At 46.8% G+C, this 17629-nt stretch overlaps 9 protein-coding genes across 9 annotated transcripts; 3 read left to right on the top strand and 6 right to left on the bottom strand.

Moving 5' to 3' along the window:
* Positions 1-36: 36 nt before the first annotated feature.
* J056_003735 (3-methyl-2-oxobutanoate hydroxymethyltransferase) lies at positions 37-2906 on the bottom strand (the record flags this gene model as incomplete). The annotated part of the gene is made up of 7 exons (XM_009268951.1): positions 37-914; positions 964-1110; positions 1513-1746; positions 1801-2075; positions 2122-2327; positions 2378-2739; positions 2786-2906. The coding sequence occupies 7 exons, from the start codon at positions 2904-2906 to the stop codon at positions 37-39; spliced, it is 2223 nt and encodes a 740-aa protein (XP_009267226.1).
* Positions 2907-3434: 528 nt separating this feature from the next.
* J056_003736 (N amino acid transport system protein) lies at positions 3435-5204 on the bottom strand (the record flags this gene model as incomplete). The annotated part of the gene is made up of 5 exons (XM_009268952.1): positions 3435-3547; positions 3714-4079; positions 4125-4361; positions 4419-5016; positions 5058-5204. 5 exons carry the CDS (start codon positions 5202-5204, stop codon positions 3435-3437), a joined length of 1461 nt encoding a protein of 486 aa, XP_009267227.1.
* A 1059-nt stretch (positions 5205-6263) lies between these two features.
* Positions 6264-8295, top strand: J056_003737 (Zinc finger protein C25B8.19c; the record flags this gene model as incomplete). Its single annotated transcript, XM_009268953.1, has 3 exons — positions 6264-6312; positions 6367-7289; positions 7339-8295. The coding sequence occupies 3 exons, from the start codon at positions 6264-6266 to the stop codon at positions 8293-8295; spliced, it is 1929 nt and encodes a 642-aa protein (XP_009267228.1).
* A 189-nt stretch (positions 8296-8484) lies between these two features.
* On the bottom strand, positions 8485-9809 carry J056_003738 (Endochitinase 1; the record flags this gene model as incomplete). Its single annotated transcript, XM_009268954.1, has 2 exons — positions 8485-8895; positions 8949-9809. 2 exons carry the CDS (start codon positions 9807-9809, stop codon positions 8485-8487), a joined length of 1272 nt encoding a protein of 423 aa, XP_009267229.1.
* A 23-nt stretch (positions 9810-9832) lies between these two features.
* On the top strand, positions 9833-10535 carry J056_003739 (PITH domain-containing protein; the record flags this gene model as incomplete). Its single annotated transcript, XM_009268955.1, has 3 exons — positions 9833-9839; positions 9884-10386; positions 10437-10535. The coding sequence occupies 3 exons, from the start codon at positions 9833-9835 to the stop codon at positions 10533-10535; spliced, it is 609 nt and encodes a 202-aa protein (XP_009267230.1).
* A 70-nt stretch (positions 10536-10605) lies between these two features.
* Positions 10606-11934, bottom strand: J056_003740 (NADH oxidase; the record flags this gene model as incomplete). Its single annotated transcript, XM_009268956.1, has 3 exons — positions 10606-10628; positions 10687-11821; positions 11869-11934. The coding sequence occupies 3 exons, from the start codon at positions 11932-11934 to the stop codon at positions 10606-10608; spliced, it is 1224 nt and encodes a 407-aa protein (XP_009267231.1).
* Positions 11935-12123: 189 nt separating this feature from the next.
* J056_003741 (Glucosamine--fructose-6-phosphate aminotransferase) lies at positions 12124-15679 on the bottom strand (the record flags this gene model as incomplete). The annotated part of the gene is made up of 4 exons (XM_009268957.1): positions 12124-14078; positions 14129-14241; positions 14785-15526; positions 15589-15679. 4 exons carry the CDS (start codon positions 15677-15679, stop codon positions 12124-12126), a joined length of 2901 nt encoding a protein of 966 aa, XP_009267232.1.
* A 332-nt stretch (positions 15680-16011) lies between these two features.
* Positions 16012-16844, top strand: J056_003742 (uncharacterized protein; the record flags this gene model as incomplete). Its single annotated transcript, XM_009268958.1, has 2 exons — positions 16012-16725; positions 16773-16844. 2 exons carry the CDS (start codon positions 16012-16014, stop codon positions 16842-16844), a joined length of 786 nt encoding a protein of 261 aa, XP_009267233.1.
* A 53-nt stretch (positions 16845-16897) lies between these two features.
* J056_003743 (5-formyltetrahydrofolate cyclo-ligase) lies at positions 16898-17621 on the bottom strand (the record flags this gene model as incomplete). Its single annotated transcript, XM_009268959.1, has 2 exons — positions 16898-17493; positions 17540-17621. The coding sequence occupies 2 exons, from the start codon at positions 17619-17621 to the stop codon at positions 16898-16900; spliced, it is 678 nt and encodes a 225-aa protein (XP_009267234.1).
* Between the last annotated feature and the right edge of the window lie 8 nt (positions 17622-17629).

Raw genomic sequence — 17629 nt, forward strand, 5'->3', positions numbered from 1 at the left:
CACATTGTATACATAGCACATTGTACACATAACACTCTACTCCTGCTGCCTTTCTTTCTTCTCTATATGCTCACGTATTTCGTTCCACTTGCTTTCCTCGATAGTGTACGACTCTTCCGCACTGGGGAAGTCTCTTGCGCGCACGCTCTGCGCATAACTCTCAATAGCCTCACCAGTTGCACCGCCAACGTCGCCGAACACCCTTACAAACCTCGGCCTGAAAGCGTCGAAAGCGCCTACCATGTCATTCTGCACGAGCACCTGTCCATCAGTACCCCCACCCGCGCCAATGCCGATAGTGGGTACCTTGAGACGCTCAGTGATGTAATCACCCAGCTGCGGTGGTACAGCTTCGAGAAGAACTGCAAAAGCGCCTGCTTCCTGCACGGCTTTACAATCCTCTACGATCGACAGCGCACTGCCCGCCGTCTTGCCCTGTACCCTGAACCCAGAAGTCTGCGTAGCACGCTGAGGCTGTAAACCAGCATGTGCAATAACCGGAACACCCGCATCGACGACCTTTGCGATAACACGCGCCTCCTTGGCTCCCCCTTCAATCTTCACTCCATCCACGCCCCCTTCGCGCACGAGTCGGATCGCTGCACCTACCGCCGCCTCGTCAGATAGACCCACATACCCGAAAGGGATATCAGCGATAATGAGCGGCGTACTCGCACCCCGACTGACCGCCTTGCAGTGGTGGATCATCTCGTCGAGTGTGAGTTGCGAGGTGGAGGTGTAGCCAAGTGCAGTGAACGCTAGACTATCACCGACGAGTGCTATGTTTATCCCGTCCTGTGTTGTGTGCGTGTGCTCAATGTTCTTCGCCGTCGGATAATCATAACACGTTAACACAGTTATCGGCATATGCTGCTTCTTGAGCTTGTTGAGACTGCTAATCGTGACCTTCCGCGCTGTTTGGAGGGTGAGTTGGTGTGTCTGTGTGCGTGCAATTCAACCCACGCTTCTCTATCGCTTTGCTCATTTGGCGGAGTTGGATGAGGTGGCTGCGTTGGCTGCGTTGGCTACCTTGAATTCCATGAGAGGCTTTGCCGCTAACTGCTTCTCGCACTCCTTGCAGTCCTCTTTTTAGCATCATTGCGTTGCTCGCTGGGAAGAGAGAAGACGGCGATCATACGATAACCGAGAAGCCAAGTTATAAATTTCGACAGACTTACAGATTCGAAGCTTCTTTCAAACTCATATTTCTCCGATTCAAAGCCTCGTAAGACCACTAACAAGGTCACTTGGTTCTACGGCACACTGTAAGACATTCCTGCCAGAAACAAGCATAAAAAAGCATCATAACAGTTGAAAGAGAGGAAATCTAGCAAGACCGCGTCTTAGCTTGATTTACAAGCGAAAGGATGTGAGTAAGACCCACTAGCAAACCCCACCTTGATTGATTCAATGGCTATGTACATACCCAACGGTGTAATTACAGCAGCAAGGATTATAGTAAGAGCGGATAGTACCCCATGCCAACTTTCCCTGGACTTGCGGACCACCCACCCGGTGAGCGATGACTGCCTCTCTTATTATCCCAAAGCCATATCACACCCGACAGTCCATACGTGAACCACATATTAGTAATGCTCGAGATGATCGAAAGCAGTGACGAGAAGAAGGGAATCAGCTGTGCAAGAACGAATGCGAGCATCCACGTAACAAACGCGAGCGCTGTCCAGATAGCCTGCGCTTTCCAATTATTACTTGTAAGCATTGGTTTCTCGCGGAAGAACTCTACTGTGGGTTTGTGCGTGTCAGTTTCAATGTCTCAGTATTTCAGCACCTACTCACACCACAGCTGCTTAATGCCAACCAAAGCTGGCAAGACTCCAGCTACAATTATGGATACCATAGCTATCGCATAAGCCGCAATCTCAACTTTATATCTTGGGATTGAGAGGGCTGGGCTCTTGACTTTATTCTCTCCCACCAGCGCATACACGCCGATACCAACGGTGATATAGAACAATGTTGAAACTAACTGCACTACTCCAAGACTCTTCTTGAAGTCGTTGGGGTTCTTCATCTCGGAGCAGAAACTGAATATGGCTGCATGTCCCCCATACCTAGAAGCGACGTGAGTGATGCATTACCCAAAAATGAGATATTCACGCAAATAATATATTTGTAAATGAGTTTATCACACCTATGAGGCCTGGATTTGCAGCAGCTTTGTATGTCACACTACCGCTCGCATCTTTCCACTGATCTCTATCGACACCGCACGCGATGATAGTGATGAGACATGCCGTGACAATCGAGCCACAAGAGACGAAAGACGCATATGATGTATGTTGAAACTTGCGAGGAATGGTGAACTGTGTTCGTATAAGACTGAGCATCTCTAAATAAACATTCTCCCACTCACTACGAAGCCAAGAAGCGCCATACAGAAGCCTAGTAGCACAGAGCAGCGCGCATTATGGCTCATCTCTACAAAAGCAGTTCCGCCACTATTTACATACGACGCGGCGATGAAGACAGTGTTGACCATTATACCGACAAACAGCACCCATTTAAATATGGGCCCTCCGACAACTTGGCCGGCGTCTGCAAAAGACATGACTGCTGGATGGTTCACTTTGAAGTCTATCAATATATATTCAGTCACCCAAGCCAGATAAGCAAGTCCAATGGTGGCGACTATCGTCGGCGCTATGCCTATCTGACTGGCAATATTGGGGAACGATAACACTCCAAGCGCGAGTGTCTCAGCTAAGAGGAGCGCCGCTAGCATGATCTGTGAGAGGGTGTCTCGCAACTGAACTCCTCTCACCTCCTTGACACCATCCCATTGTCCTATACTCTAAGTAGTCTTTGTTGCCTTTATTTTTTTCGAAAGCATCCACCTCTTCAACGCTCGTCTCGAAACCTTTTTTTTTCAATATCACTTTCATGGCTAGCTTTCTTTACTGTTGACATTTTTTGAACGTCCGAAGTTCAATTACCGGTAAATGTATTTCCTCTATCAGCTAATTATACCTTATCGACAGGCACCGATCACTGATTGTCGCCCATCGACTATAGTAAGACTGATAGGCGAAATCGTGTATGTAATCAAGATATAAAGGTTTTTGATGACTCTTTAGTTACTATCTTTCTGCAAAATTTTTTTACGTATCTGTATGAGATAAGGTATGAAAATTTAGACACGTTGGCAGGATGCGCTGTTTGACTAGTTACGAGGAACAGGCAAGTGAAATCAACTCAATCAGTCTCATCATTATTTTCAACCTCCACAGGACTCTCAAAGTCGCGTAGACATACATTCTCCGGTCCACTCGCCATTGAGTTGAGTCATCCTATACTAAAACCAAGTCTAGATGATCCAATAAATAAAAACAATTACCAAGACACTACCAGCCCACATCGGAATATGAGCGGGAGGCTAATTATTCACCATCAAACTATTTCTGCACGTCAGGTTAAGGGAGGGCTATAAAGTCCCAGTTGCCAGCCTTCCACATTGTACTGCTACCGCCGTTAAAGAGAAAACTGAGACCTTTAGTTCTAACAAAGCCCCGTCTATGTACCAACACTTTCAATTGATGAGCGTGAAAAATTATATTCCTTAATTATACAAACCTTTAAACATTGCGTAAAATAAACATTAGAAAACATTAAACCCTAGAAAATGAAAGCAACTCAAGCAATAGTGCACCCAGCTCAGTCAGATTTACACGCGAACGGATGTGAATACGCACCAGTGCTATAGCCATCTTTGATAGATTCGATAGCACTGTACATACCCAGCGGAGTGATGACAGAAGACATAATAATGATAAACACCGAAAACGCGAACATGAGCGTCTTCTGTCTGTTGCTGAACCATCCTTCTGGTGATCTGTTACTGCCTTTCCTATTGTCATAGAGCCACATGATACCAGAAATGCCATAAGTGAACCACACCGTCAGCACGCTTGAGATGATAGACAGCAGCGAGGAAAAAAATGGGATTAGTTGGGCGAGGAAGAAACCAATCATCCAGGTAGTGAAGGCCAGCGCAATCCACGTTGTGTATGTCTTCCAGTCGTTTGAGGTCAGCATCTTTTTGCCTCTGAATGCTTCAACTATGAAGCGAGTCAGGAGAATCAACAAATATAAAACACATCTACCCCAGATTTGTTTCATTCCGTTCAGGGCTGGTATGACACCGCTTATTGTGATAGAGACAAGCGCAATCGCATAAGCTGCTGTTTCCAATTTGTAGCCTGGGATTGACAGGGCTGGGCTCTTGACGTTCTCCTCTCCAACGAGCATGTACACACCGACACCGATAGTAATATAGAAGGAGGTTGAAACAACTTGCACCATTGCCAAGCTTTTTTTGAAGTCGTTCGGTTTTTTCATCTCTGCCGCGTGTTAACATCTGCCAAAATTTGCGTTGGTGGAGAGAGTATTGCACCCACCTGAGACGAAGGCGAAAATCGCGGCATGACCCCCATAAGCGAAGATCATGTTCGTAAGAGAGTTCACAACGCCAGCGACTCCAGGGTTGTTGGCAGCTCTCCACGTCGCATTGCTATACTCAGCCTGGTTCGCGCCGCATGCAATGATTGTAATGAGACAAGCCGTGATGATGGAGATGCACGAAACGAACGAGGCCCAACTAGCGTGACTAAACTTCCGTGGAATAGTGCAAACGAATCCGAACAGTGCCATACAGAAGCAGAGCAAAACTGAACATCTGGCGTTACGACTCATCTCAGTGAAAGCCGTGCCACCGCTGTTGACATGAGATGCTTGAATGAGGACTGACTTGAGCACTATTCCAATGAGCATCACCCACTTGAAGATTGAACCACCAATTATTCGGCCCACATCCGCAAAGTTCATGACACTAGGATGATTTACTTTGAAGTCTACTAGAATATAACCAGTAATCCAGGCTAAAAAGGCAAGGATGATTGTAGCGACAATTGTAGGTGCTACGCCAATTTGCGCTGCCAAATTAGGGAAGGACAAAACACCCAACGCGAGAGTTTCAGCAAGGAGAAGACCGCCAGCCTGTCTAATGTTAGGAGGTGTTAAATTAGGGACATACCCACCTGGAACCAATTTAAAGTGCGGTATTCAACGTATCCTTCAGTCCCTTTCAGATGTTCAAATGCGTCCACTTCCTCGTCAACATCGCGGATGTTTACTGGTCTATGGACGGCGCTTTTTTCTGAATCAACTGATGCTTTGTCTTTCATTTTGTGAGTCTTTGGTGTTAATGAAAAAGGGGCAATTAGCTGGATTTATGGGAATTGGACGGGTGCCTGAGACAGATAAGTGCTTATCTAGTGTGGAGAAATCGCTGGATAAAGCAAGAAAAATTTCCGAGAAATGTTATGCCAGTGTTAAAACTGGCCTTTCTGTCATATGCTGTTGTATTTGGCTGTAAGCTCATCTTATAATCCAAGCCTAATGTCTTATCTGCAAGTCCAAGCGACGCTAAGATAAGGTGTAGTTTTGATTTGTGGTACTTGTAGAATTGCTGATATGTGACACTCATCTTCGTGAGCCAAAAAACGGTTGAAGTAAAAACATTTTGAAAGACAGTCTTGTGCAATTCGTATGTCCAACTCTTCATAGTCTTCAAATAGCGTTTTCAACTATCCCAAACAAAATTGTGAAGAATAAATAAGAGAAAAGGGGTAGAAGCTCTTAATTACTAGTCAAGTGCCTCAAGGTGTAGAAGTGAAAGTTTTCTCTAAGGTACACGCGCTTTCAAACACTTGGGAAAAGCCCTGCCAACTCCAAAACCATTGGCTGTACTTAAAGCCCAGTTGCTGTCAATGGATAATGTAGTTTCTTCGCAACGAATTACGTAAGCCTGTGGAAAGCGAGAAGCGTGTTAAGGCCAGGTTCTAAGACGAAGAGATCAGAGTGGGAGAACGCTACTTTGTGAGTATTACATAAGGCGTATGATGTTATTCACAGATATATGATGTTAAACCGAAGAATGATGTTATTTTCGGATAGGGTAAAGTGATCAGGTTTAATACAATATAACGCTGGAACTAGGTGAGCCTCGAAAAACAACTTTTATTGTAATATCACCCACTTGATCGCCACCGACACAGTGAATTGCGTAATGGGCATGATGTCATAACACAAGACGTGTAAAATTTACGATAAAAGTTACAGTAAAAGCCTTTATAAGCATAAAGTGAGCAATATTGAATAGAATGAAGCTTAAAAAGAAAAATATCTATTTTACCGAACTTTCGGATTAGTTGTGGAGCTTGTATAATTTTCCAAGGGCAATGATGATCGTTAAGAACAACCAAGTGATCGACGAGGAAAAAATGGAGGGTGGTAAGTGGATTCAGCTAAGTGCGCGTATATAAGTTTAACTAGAATTCCCAATAGCCACGTCGACTTCGACTTCAAATTCAGCAATTTCATTTGATATATCCGGGGGGAATACAGAATCTAATGAAGCAAGTAATTATACAAGTGGTGGTAGTGGGGAGTATCAGGATATTCCTAAAAGGCTTTCAGTCAACCGCCAAAGATCCTCATCGTTGAATAAGCTCGATCCATTGAAATTTGGATTGAATCACGTGAATTTTATTCAAAATAACGATTCAGAAGTTAAGTCACCCGGATCCGTTGCTTCATCTTCTTCTGCCTCTACAGAATCTACAAAGTCGCGTAGACATACCTTCTCTGGTCCACTCGTGATTAACTTGAATCACCCTATAGTACAACCAAGTATAAGTAATCTAATAAATCAAGACAATCACCAGCACACTTCTCCCTCTCAATACCAATTTGATAAAGTCTTACCCGCAGAACCATTACCTCAAATGCCTGCACCTTTACCTACACCAACTTATAGAAAATATCATAAGCCACATGGACAAAGCTCTGAGCACCCACCAGAACTTATCCCTTTCTCTTCTTCATTGCAGTTACCTTCTTTGCACAATTGGTCTCTTGATAGCTCTGCTTTACCCCGCAAAATGACTACGAATAAGCGCAAATTGGGTAATGACGTTGATAATCACCACTCGAGTACAACTAGTCAAGCCATTGCTGCTTCTCAACAAGACGATGAGTACGCAAATTCCCAAGTGCGCAAGTTGGATAATGAGCCTGACTTGAATCAAGCAAGCGGTAGTGCAAATGCAAGTGCAAATCCAAACGTAAACGCAACTGCCTCAACTTCCAATACAACTCATCAGCTAACTCCGACCCACTCAACCACTTCAACTGCTTCAACTTCGAAAGGAAAAATCTACACGTGTGAATACTGTTATAAGACATTCAACAGACCTTCTTCATTGAAGGTGAGTCGGACTTATTAAAAGCGAGGGAGCTCCCACTCACACGATATAGATACACACCTACTCACACACAGGTGAACGTCCGTTCGTCTGCCAAGTCACTGGCTGTAACAGGTCATTTTCAGTGGCATCCAATTTGAAGCGACACGCCAAAGTGCACAACAACTCGTCCCATGGGAGTGAGCAACAAGAGCAACACGAGCAACCTGAACAGCAAGAGCTACCCCAGCAATACACTCAAAACAACGTGTCCCAGCAACACACTAACAAGATTACAAATAAGATTACAAATGTTGACTCACCCACACTAACCAAAGAACCTTCTCCTATGGATCTCACACTGTCACAGGTGGATAAGCAAGCCAGCGGCTTACACAGCGGTAGTAGCGGAGAAAGTAGTGGTGACAGCAAGCATAATTCAGGCGGGGCTGGAGAATATGCAGATATGGAAGATGACAGTAGTAGTGGGAATGAGAAGAAGAGGGAGAATGAGGATGATAGCGTTACGCTAGCCCAGGATGTTAATAGTCGCAAGAACAGTCGGCACAATGCCCAGGTTGTAAATGGTACAGGTGATTGGCAAGGTGCACATGGTGCTCATGATGCGCATCAATCATATGGTGCACCGCCCAGTCTTGAACGTACGAGTCAGGTGATCGACGGTAAATTGAAATCAACGATGCGCGTACCACAAACTCAAGCAGCTAACGACAAGAGAATGATAAATGCTCTTAACAATGGTAGATCAATTTCTATCGATGGCAAATCATTGACTTTGCAATCTGCAAATCGAAGCATCAACAAGAATGGAACGATTGTTTCGAGCAAGTACCACAACGAGGATAGACAGGCGGCGCTGAAGGAGGAAGAGAAACTGAAGCAGAAGCAGAAACAGAGACAGGTTGACGATGAAGATGACTACGATTCCTCGAATGAGATCTACTCATCACCCAATGAAGACGACGAGGATATGTGCAAACTTCCAATCAAGCAGAAAATACTCAATTGAGATGGACTTGCGACTAGTTAAACTTGAGAATTATAATCATGGTTCAATAATATGCAACAGTATTAATTTATCGATATTCAACAAATCAACATCCAACTTCTCACTTAACTCAAAGAAATTTGTATTACTTTATTTGTAATGTGCAATATAGTCAATGTACATTAAAGGCATTTTAATGCCACCCACACATCAATTCAAACCGGAGCGGATATTTTCGAAACGTGAGTGAGGGTATTCGAGATGATTGTTGATGCCATCGAGTCTACCAAAGTTGAGAGCGACGTTAACGACGATACTTCTGTTAGTTTGTTGATGGTCACCGCTTAGCTCCCAATACATACCACCGCCGAGGTTATTAGACTTGATGTATTCAGCCTTACGTAATGCGATATCGATATTATCGTAAGTGACAAACTCTTTGGAGGATGTTGAGTACGAGTAGGAGGCCATTCTATCGCCATCAAAATATTCTTGCGCGTCAGGCTGAGGGAGGGCTTTGTAGTCGTAGTTGCCAGCTTCCCAGCTGCCGCCGCCTACGCCTTTGAAGGGGTGACCGAGGCCGTTAGTGCTAGCGAAGCTGCGACCATACAGCGGCATACCCTGGTGTGAAATGAGTGAGATGAGTGAGAGCGATCGAGAATAACTCCACTCACAACAACTAGCTTATCTCCAGCCACACCTCTACTTCTGTACCAATTGACTGCCGTTTCCACACTCATAGGCTGGCCACGGAGGTTGGATTGGTGTGCAGTGTGTGAATCCCAGCTACCGCTGAAATCATACGTCATCAGATTCCAGAAACTGAGATACTTGTCCATTTCTCCAACGTATAGTATCTCATAAGTGGAGGCACCGCAAGGGGCAGCGATGGTGAGTTCGTATGGGTTGTTGTTAGGGTGAAGGGCATCTAATGCAGTACGCAACTCTCTCAGCAACTCCACATATCCCCAAGCTTGTTCGGCGTTACCCGGGTATTCATAGTCGATGTCGAGACCGTCGAGAGCGTAGTCCTGAAGGATCTGTATGGCTGATTGAACAAACGTCGAGCGCATTGAAGGGTCTACAACCATAGCATGGAAATTTGGTGAATATGTCCACCCCCCAATGCTCATAATCAGCTTGAGGTGGCGGTTGCGCTGTTTGAGGTGGTATATCTGCTTGAGGTTACCGTAAAGATTGCGGCCGCTATCGTCGTATGGGTCGCCGTTGCCTGGTTTCTGCTCGTCTGCCCAAGAGTCGCTGAGTTTGACTCTACCTGTAGCAGCGTCTACATCAGCGAATGCGTAGAGGAGGTGGGTGAGGTAGGCAGCGGGGATATTCTCCACTTGATAGTCACGACCGTAAATGCCCCAGTTTGTGAAGTAGCCGACGTTTCTGAATCCAGTAGACATTTCCACGTGTTTTATTGAAGGATTGCTGGAATACTTGAGCTTTATCGTGTGTATGCACGAGTAAATTAGCAGTGAAATGAAGAAAAACCCTACAGCTTTAATAGCCCTGAGAGCTTTGGTCATCTGCGTGGATAAGGGCAATTAAAATGGGTGGTGTGTTTGTGGTGTTTGCTGGGGTTACACTAAAACCCTTACAGACAATCTCTACGAGTATATATTCAAGTCTCAAGTCACTGGGCTAAATCTTACACCAGCCAGCACTGCCTCCGACGTCATCAAGGAGTACAACAACCGCAACACCCTCACACCCCACATAGAGACGCTTGTTGATGACCAGCTAATCGTATTTATCCCGTTTACTGTCTCAGTGAAACTAAAATCCATTCTGCTTGGAATCGATGGCGGTGAACAGCGGCCGAGTGCCGTGAAGATATACTCAAACACGCCCCACTGCCCCGATTTCGACCAGCTCGAAGGCAGTGTTTGCTTACAGGACATGTCCTTGGAGAGTACGCAGGAGGATGACATCGCCCGCCAACCCTCATTAACGAAAGAATACCCGCTACGGGTCGCACGCTTCACGAACGTCTACTCCATCGCTCTCTTCTTCCCCTCTTCCGTCGGCCGCGCGCGCAGCAGGCTGTACTACGTCGGCTTCAAAGGCGAAACACTTGCGCCGCACAAAGAGAACCAAGATAGGGTAAGTGCGGTATGGGAATGCTGTTGAGCAGCTAGCTCACATTCGCTCAGATGCAAATAGCAGCGTCGAACGCCGGCGACACTCCCATCCAGCACCTCAAGCAGCAGGCGGGCGGGAACGTGGCAACGACGAGCAACTACGCGGCGTGAAAAGGGCTTGATTTATTGTACAAGTAGAAAAAATAACTGAAAAGCAGCACCAACACACCTATCAACACACTCACAGCACCCAGCACATCATGCCTGCCCCCAGCCAGCCGGTGCAAATGGAGCGTGTAGGCCAACGTCCGCACACTCCCACCTACGAAACCCAACGTGCGCACTCCGCACACGCTGTCCACCTCGTACGGTGTGAGGTCGACAGAGTGCTCGCTATTATTCACCATAGCACGCGCCACAGCGGGAAATACACACGCAGGCCGCCCCATACCGACCATATCGCAAAGCTGTTCACTCAGTAGGCGATCGATCGTAGTGCGTGAGCGGATACCTCCTGTGAGAATGAGACGGGGTGATTGGGTGATTGGGTGGTTAGCGTGGCTTGAGTGCACATGGTGTTCATCCGCACCATCCACACTCCTCCGAATCTTCCGCGCAAACTCCTCAAAGAAGACGCCTTGAGAACGGCTCAAGAAAGCGAGTGAGTCATAACTCCCACCGCTGATTTCGACAAAGTCAATGGCTACATCTGAGTTAACGATAGCCAAGTAATTCTCCAGCGCATCTTCCATCAACAAACCACTGCGCTGTTTATGGTTACTGTGATTGTTGTAATCACCCGCAGAGAGTTTGACACCGATGCAGAAAGTATCCCCACACGCGCTACGCACAGCGCGAAGGATCTGCACGAGAATTGTGCACCGCACACCGTACGCGTCAGTGCGCCTATTAGTGCCCGGCGAAAGAAACTGCGCGAGGAGGTAGCCATGAGCAGCGTGTATCTGTACGCCATCAAATCCGCTGCGCTGGAGGAAGAGGGCAGCGTTGATGAATTGAGAAATAATTGCGTGTACTTCAATCTCGCTCAGTGCACGACAAGGCGGGAAGAGAGGGCTGATGGTTTTACTTTGCCTGATGCTTTCGCTCCCACTCCCACTCCCACTCCCACTGGCCGAGACATTGCGCGTCCACGGCGCTTTCGAGAAGGTCCATCGCGTCGATTGTGCACCGGGATGATTGAGCTGGCCAATGAGAGGAGTATGCGGGACTGCCTGGGCGAGCCTGCGCCACTTGTTCTCCTCGTATTTCCCATGCTTCTCTGATGCATGACTTTGCAGCGTCGCGTCGAATGGCAGGCCTATATGGCGGGAATCGACTTGTATATTGCCCGTTATTATCATTCCCCATCCACCTACATCCCACTGTTGATAGAGACGCACGAGCGCGGGTGTCGGCGCACTGCCTCCGAGCTTGCACAACGACTCTTCTAGCGCTGACTGCTAGTGTGAGCACTTGGCTCTCTGTCCCTGCTTCCCTCTCTCACCTTGACAAGCCTATTCTGCAATGTAATCCCACAGCGTAGCTCTATCGGCGTGCCACACGACGTCATCGTTCACAACAAAGTTAAAACGCAAAACGCAAAGAGCAAAAATTTAAGGCTGGTAAAGTAAAAGCATTTATTAAGAAGCGAGCGATATAAAAAAGTCTTGATAAAAATGCTAGCAGCTAAGTGTTCTCGGTTATAGAAATAGATGCAAATTTTTGATATATGCTATTAAAGTATGCCAACACCACAACCTTACTCAACAGTAACAGATTTGGCCAAGTTTCTTGGGAAATCGACATCGTAGCCTCTTCCAACAGCCAAGTGGTACGAGAGGAGTTGAAGTGGAACGACGTTAAGAAGACCCTGAAGAGCATCAACAGATTTAGGTACCTGGATAGTTTTGTAGTTTTCGGTCAAACTCTTGTCACCTTCATTGCAGATGATAATTGGCAATCCCTTTCTAGCCGTGATTTGCATCAATGCTGATTGTACCTTTGGATAGAAAGAGTCTTGTGTCATGACGAGGATGACTGGCATGTTCTCGTCAATAAGCGCCAGAGGACCGTGCTTCAATTCTCCAGCCAAAATACCTTCACTGTGCATGTAACTGATTTCCTTAATCTTCAGAGCACCTTCCAGACAAGTAGAGTATTGGTAGCCTCTACCCATGATGAGAAGTGAACGTTGATCGATCATACCCTTGGCGAGCATGGTGAGTGTCTCGTCAGATTGCAAAACCTTCTTGATCTGACTTGGGAGATCGTGGAGACCGTCGATCAACTGTTGACGTCTCTCCAACTTACTTAAGCGATCCTCAGAAAGTTGGACAGCCATCATAAGCAATGCAATATATTGCGATGTGTATGCTTTGGTTGATGCAACACCTATCTCTGGACCTGCGTTAATGTGGATTCCGCAGTGAGTCTCACGTGAGATGGTCGAACCAACAGTGTTAACAACACCTAAACACAACGCTCCACGCTCCATAGAGTAGCGCAAAGCGAGAATAGTGTCGGCAGTTTCACCACTTTGTGAAAGGAAGACACAGACATCATCTCTGAAAATTGGAGTGCGACGGTCCAAGAAGTCTGAAGCCAATTCAACAGACACAGGTATCTCGGTCAACTCCTCAAACACTTGTCTGACAGCTAAACATGAGTGGTATGAAGTACCGCAAGCGACAAGAACCATTCTACGACATCTTCTGATAGTAGTGAGGTACTGCTTGAGACCACCGAGTGTAATCTCTTTAGTATCAAAGTTAATTCTACCTCTCATTGTGTTGATGACAGACTCTGGTTGCTCGTAGATTTCCTTTTGCATAAAGTGCTCAAATGAACCCTTCATGATCTCTGCAATCTCAATTTCCAAAGTCTCAATTGATCTGACAGATGAAGTCTTGTCGTTTGCACGGTTAAGACGGTGAATGTGCAATTCGCCGTCGTGGATGTGAGCGATATCATCATCTTCGAGATATAAAACTCTCTTGGTATGTTCGACGATTGCAGAGGCGTCTGAAGCAATAAAGTACTCGATAGGGTCAGTAGATTGACCGTTTGTAAGGAAAGCTCTTGATTGAGATCTTCTGAGTTGGTGTTGAGGAGAAGCGGTCAACAAGGAAGAGCCCGTAGGAGATTCCTCAAAAGCAGCAGGAATGGCGTCTTCTGCAGGAATTTCAACGTCGACAAAGTCAGTCTTGAGCTTTTGATCAGTTTTTACACCAATCAAGACGGGAGAACCGCGTCTAGCAATGACCAATTGGTTTGGGAAGTGAACAGATTTGAAGACGAAAGCAAAGGCGCCTTCCAATTCCTTACATACAGATTTAACCAAAGTAGGGAAATCAGCAATTTTTGGGTTGGAGTCGAAGATGAACTTTGCTAATTTAGCGACAGCTTCGGTATCGGTGTCAGTCTCGAATTTGTGACCCTTCTTCTCTAAAACGAGTCTGAGTTCTTTGTAGTTGGTGATGATACCATTGTGGACGACGCTAAACTCGTTTGTAACATCTGAGCGGTGTGGGTGGCAGTTGATTGGAGATGGCTGACCGTGAGTGGCCCATCTAGTGTGACCCATAGATGCTTGAGAGTTGAATTGCTTAGAGAAATCAACCGTGGCCTTGTCAATGTGAGATCTGAGCTCCTTAACTTTACCGACTTGCTTGAAGATGTACATGTCTTTGTCATCGTCGCCGTCGACGGCGATACCTGGAGTGGGACATTTAGAGAGATTTAAAGAGATTTGAGGAGCTACGAACCAGCAGAATCGTATCCACGGTATTCTAATCTCGAAAGGCCGTTGAGAAGCGTGTCAATTACATATTTACGATCTTTGCAGACGTTTTGAGAGCAATAGGCGAAGATACCACACCTGGAAGATAGCTGTTAGTGGGGGCTTTGGAATTAAAAATAAAGTTAACATTTCAGATGTTTATGGTTTTGGTTCAAGGAGCGAGTCGCGAAGATTCGTTTGATAGGTGCAATATTCAACATAGCCGCGTTCATCCAATAAAGCACAGCCATAAATTGAATTAAAAATTAAATTATTTAATAGCATTTTAATCGATTTTAAAATCTTTTATATTGCCAACTCAGCATTCCATTCCTCGTTCTGCACGCACGCGAATATGTCAAAGCGTTGACAAGGTACGCGTCAATTTTCATGCTGTGGTGGAGGTGGGGAGTGATATGTGGCTGTGTCGTTGGGAGTGTTGCTGACGCGCTTGTTTGTGTGTCTGTGCCTGTGTTGTGTCTCTCCGTCTCTGACGCGTACCTCATACCTTATTCGGATTCTTTCGTAAATCTTGAGACATCTGATATTAATAGTCGACGCACTGTTCTTTATGTAATTGATATTCATAAACTATTGTACACTCCTTTACTTGTAATATTTTTTGTATTCCCTCAAGTCTACTCAAACTCCCCTGCTGCTTTAACCATCTCCGGCTCCTCACCTGACCTCTTAAGCGCGTAGATCGAACCATCTGCGTTCCTTATAGTTACCGTGCCATCTACATTTCCAAAGTACGCGGCATCTGTCATGTCACAGAACAGTCCTACTTCCATTATACCTGTAAGCATCTTGATCTTAGACAGCAGCAACTCAGGATCACTGAATCTGTGTTCATCAAACTGTGCATCGATAACGAAACATCCATTGTCTGTGACCACTGGACCTGCTTTCGCCTTACCCATACGCAGCTTTGCCGATTCGCAGCCCTCAATCCGCTCGAGATTGACCATCACTTTAGCATATGCGAATGGTGCGACTTCCACTGGTATTCCCTGTGTCCAAGAGCTGCCCAAGATGGCCGAGTTTTTGCGATAGTCAGCAACGATAATGAATCTCCTTGAAGCTTCTGCTAAAACTTTCTCTCTGAGATGGCAAGCACCGCCGCCCTTGATAGCGTTCAGCTTGAGGTCGACTTCATCCGCGCCATCGATATCAACGTCGATGACCGGGTACTGGTCAACGTCACCCAACGCAAGACCATTGCTGACGATGAGCTCTTTGGCTTGGAAAGACGTAGGAATAAACTTTCTCTTGCTATTGACATGCTCGCCCTGCTGGAGGATACGCTCAACGACGAAAGGCACAGTGCTCCCGCTGCCTATAGCGATAACAGAGTGTTCTGGTTTGATGTAGTGGTCTACAGCTGTGACGTGGAGTGAGCAAAGCGTGACAATCACGTGACACTGCACACTACGCCGCACTCACCTGCCCACGCAGCGAGCTGCTTCGACTTTTCAATCATGGCCGCCTCATCAGCAGCCGGCTCAACATCGTACTGCCTTCTATCGCCGATCATCTTGCTCCTGACTGGCTCCAGGGGGAGGGCTACGTCATGGGCAGCGCTGGGAGCGAGACCACCGCCGGAAATTAAAGACAGCTTCCTCGAACGCCTTCCCCCGGATTGCGAGGCGCGTCTGGAGCGTGGCCCAACACTTGGGTCGTCGTCCTCGACTCGCAGCTCGTCGGTCTTGTTGGCCGCGTCGTCGACCGATTCGAACGGGTGTGGGAGATCTCTTAGCTTGGAGAATGACTGCGAGAGCGTGAGTGTTTGTGTGTTTGAATATTTTCCTGTTGATCTCTCACCATCTTGTGCGTTTTGGCTGTTGGACGCCTACGATCAAGAGAGAGATGCACGTCGCAGCGGATGAAAAGTCGATTAATTTTATAAGCGCTTTGTATAGGCGTGTACAGGCTAAGGATATTACCATCCCGGCCAACGCTAAACCGAGACTGAGTGATGCCGATAAGAAGCCGCATTTGGTGGATATTCCATTGGCAGATGTGCCGAGTGGGAGTGGGAGTGGCTCCAGCTCTAATACCCCTGCCACACTCAATCTCACCGTCAAGAACGTCAAAGCGTCTCAATCGGCTGAGATTTCCGTGCAGTCGTCGTCGACGATCGCTGATTTGAAATACAAGGTCGTTGAGGCTGCTTTGGCTCCTTCCGTGGGCGCTCAGCGACTTCTCCTCAAGGGGAAGGCATTGATGGATGACAAGTTGGTCAAGGACTACGACGCTCTGTCTTCAGGCGGTGTGTTGACTCTTATGCTGCGCGGAGGTGCACCTTCCACACCATCTTCAATTGCACCTTCAAATGCCCCTTCAAATGCTTCTTCAAATACCCCTCCACCTCAAAAAATCCCTCATGTCGCCCTCACCTCAGCAGACAGCGACAGTGCACGCACAGCACCTGATCCAGCAGTCGACATGCACTCCACCACCAAATCAGACTACGAAGCCACTCTCGCCGATTCAAGATTGTGGAAAAAGCTCGCTGCGTTCCTGAATGCAGAGTTTAAGAGTGACGAGTATGGAAAAAGAGCACTCGAGACTTTCTTTTTGGTGGGTGGCTGGGATTTGCCTTAAAATAATGCTGATACCACCTCCAGTCGATAAAATCAACCCTCTCACCGTCAGAAATAGCTCGTATACGTGAAGAAGCTGGATTTGAGGCCATGTGAATGGTTACGGTGATGTATATGACTATATATCAATTATATATGGCTACAAAAACTTACTTAACACTCCACTTAAACCCCTCAGACGTGACAATAGCATCCATTTGCTCATCGTGCGTGTCGGTAGGTAGGGTGATATCGTGCAAAATCTGCTCGACGAGTGCGAGACCGAGGATAGTTGGAGGATGAAGAGCGAAACCGTCAGCATGCCTCGTTGCAGCCTTGATATAGCCATCGTAGAAGCCCATGCCATGGCCCAGTCTGTTGAAAGAGCCATCGAATGCGACAGCGGGTGTGAGGATGAGGTCTAGTCCTGGTGAAGTCGGTGAGAGTGCATCGTGGAGCGTGTGTGCTTGTGCCAAATCAGGTTCAGGGATGCCCCACTTGTTCCTGTTTAGCGTCTCGAGGTGGTCGATGGAGGGTATGTTGAGCATGGACATGGTCTTGTGTGCGTTGGTGGGAGAGTGGGTGTTTCTCGGGGGTTGCCCCTGTGTCCGTGTTATTGGCACAAACAACTGCTTGCCATCGCTTATAATCTGCCTGGCTAATTCATCAGTCCTCAACTCACCCAGAGGCATACTCAGGTAGAGGCTGATACGAGTGGAATGCTTGTATATATCCGATCTGCATATGTGCTGTTTTACGGCGTGGGCTGTGTGTAGCGTGAGTAGTGTGTGTAACCCGCCAAACAAACTCACACTGATCCTGAATCGCCGCGTCTGATAATCCATTCAACCTCCTCAATACACCCCTACGCAAGTCCTTCTTCGCTGTCTTCATTGCCGTAT

This window comes from Wallemia ichthyophaga, assembly GCF_000400465.1.
Source record: "Wallemia ichthyophaga EXF-994 unplaced genomic scaffold scaffold5, whole genome shotgun sequence".
Taxonomy (NCBI): Eukaryota; Fungi; Basidiomycota; class Wallemiomycetes; order Wallemiales; family Wallemiaceae; genus Wallemia; species Wallemia ichthyophaga.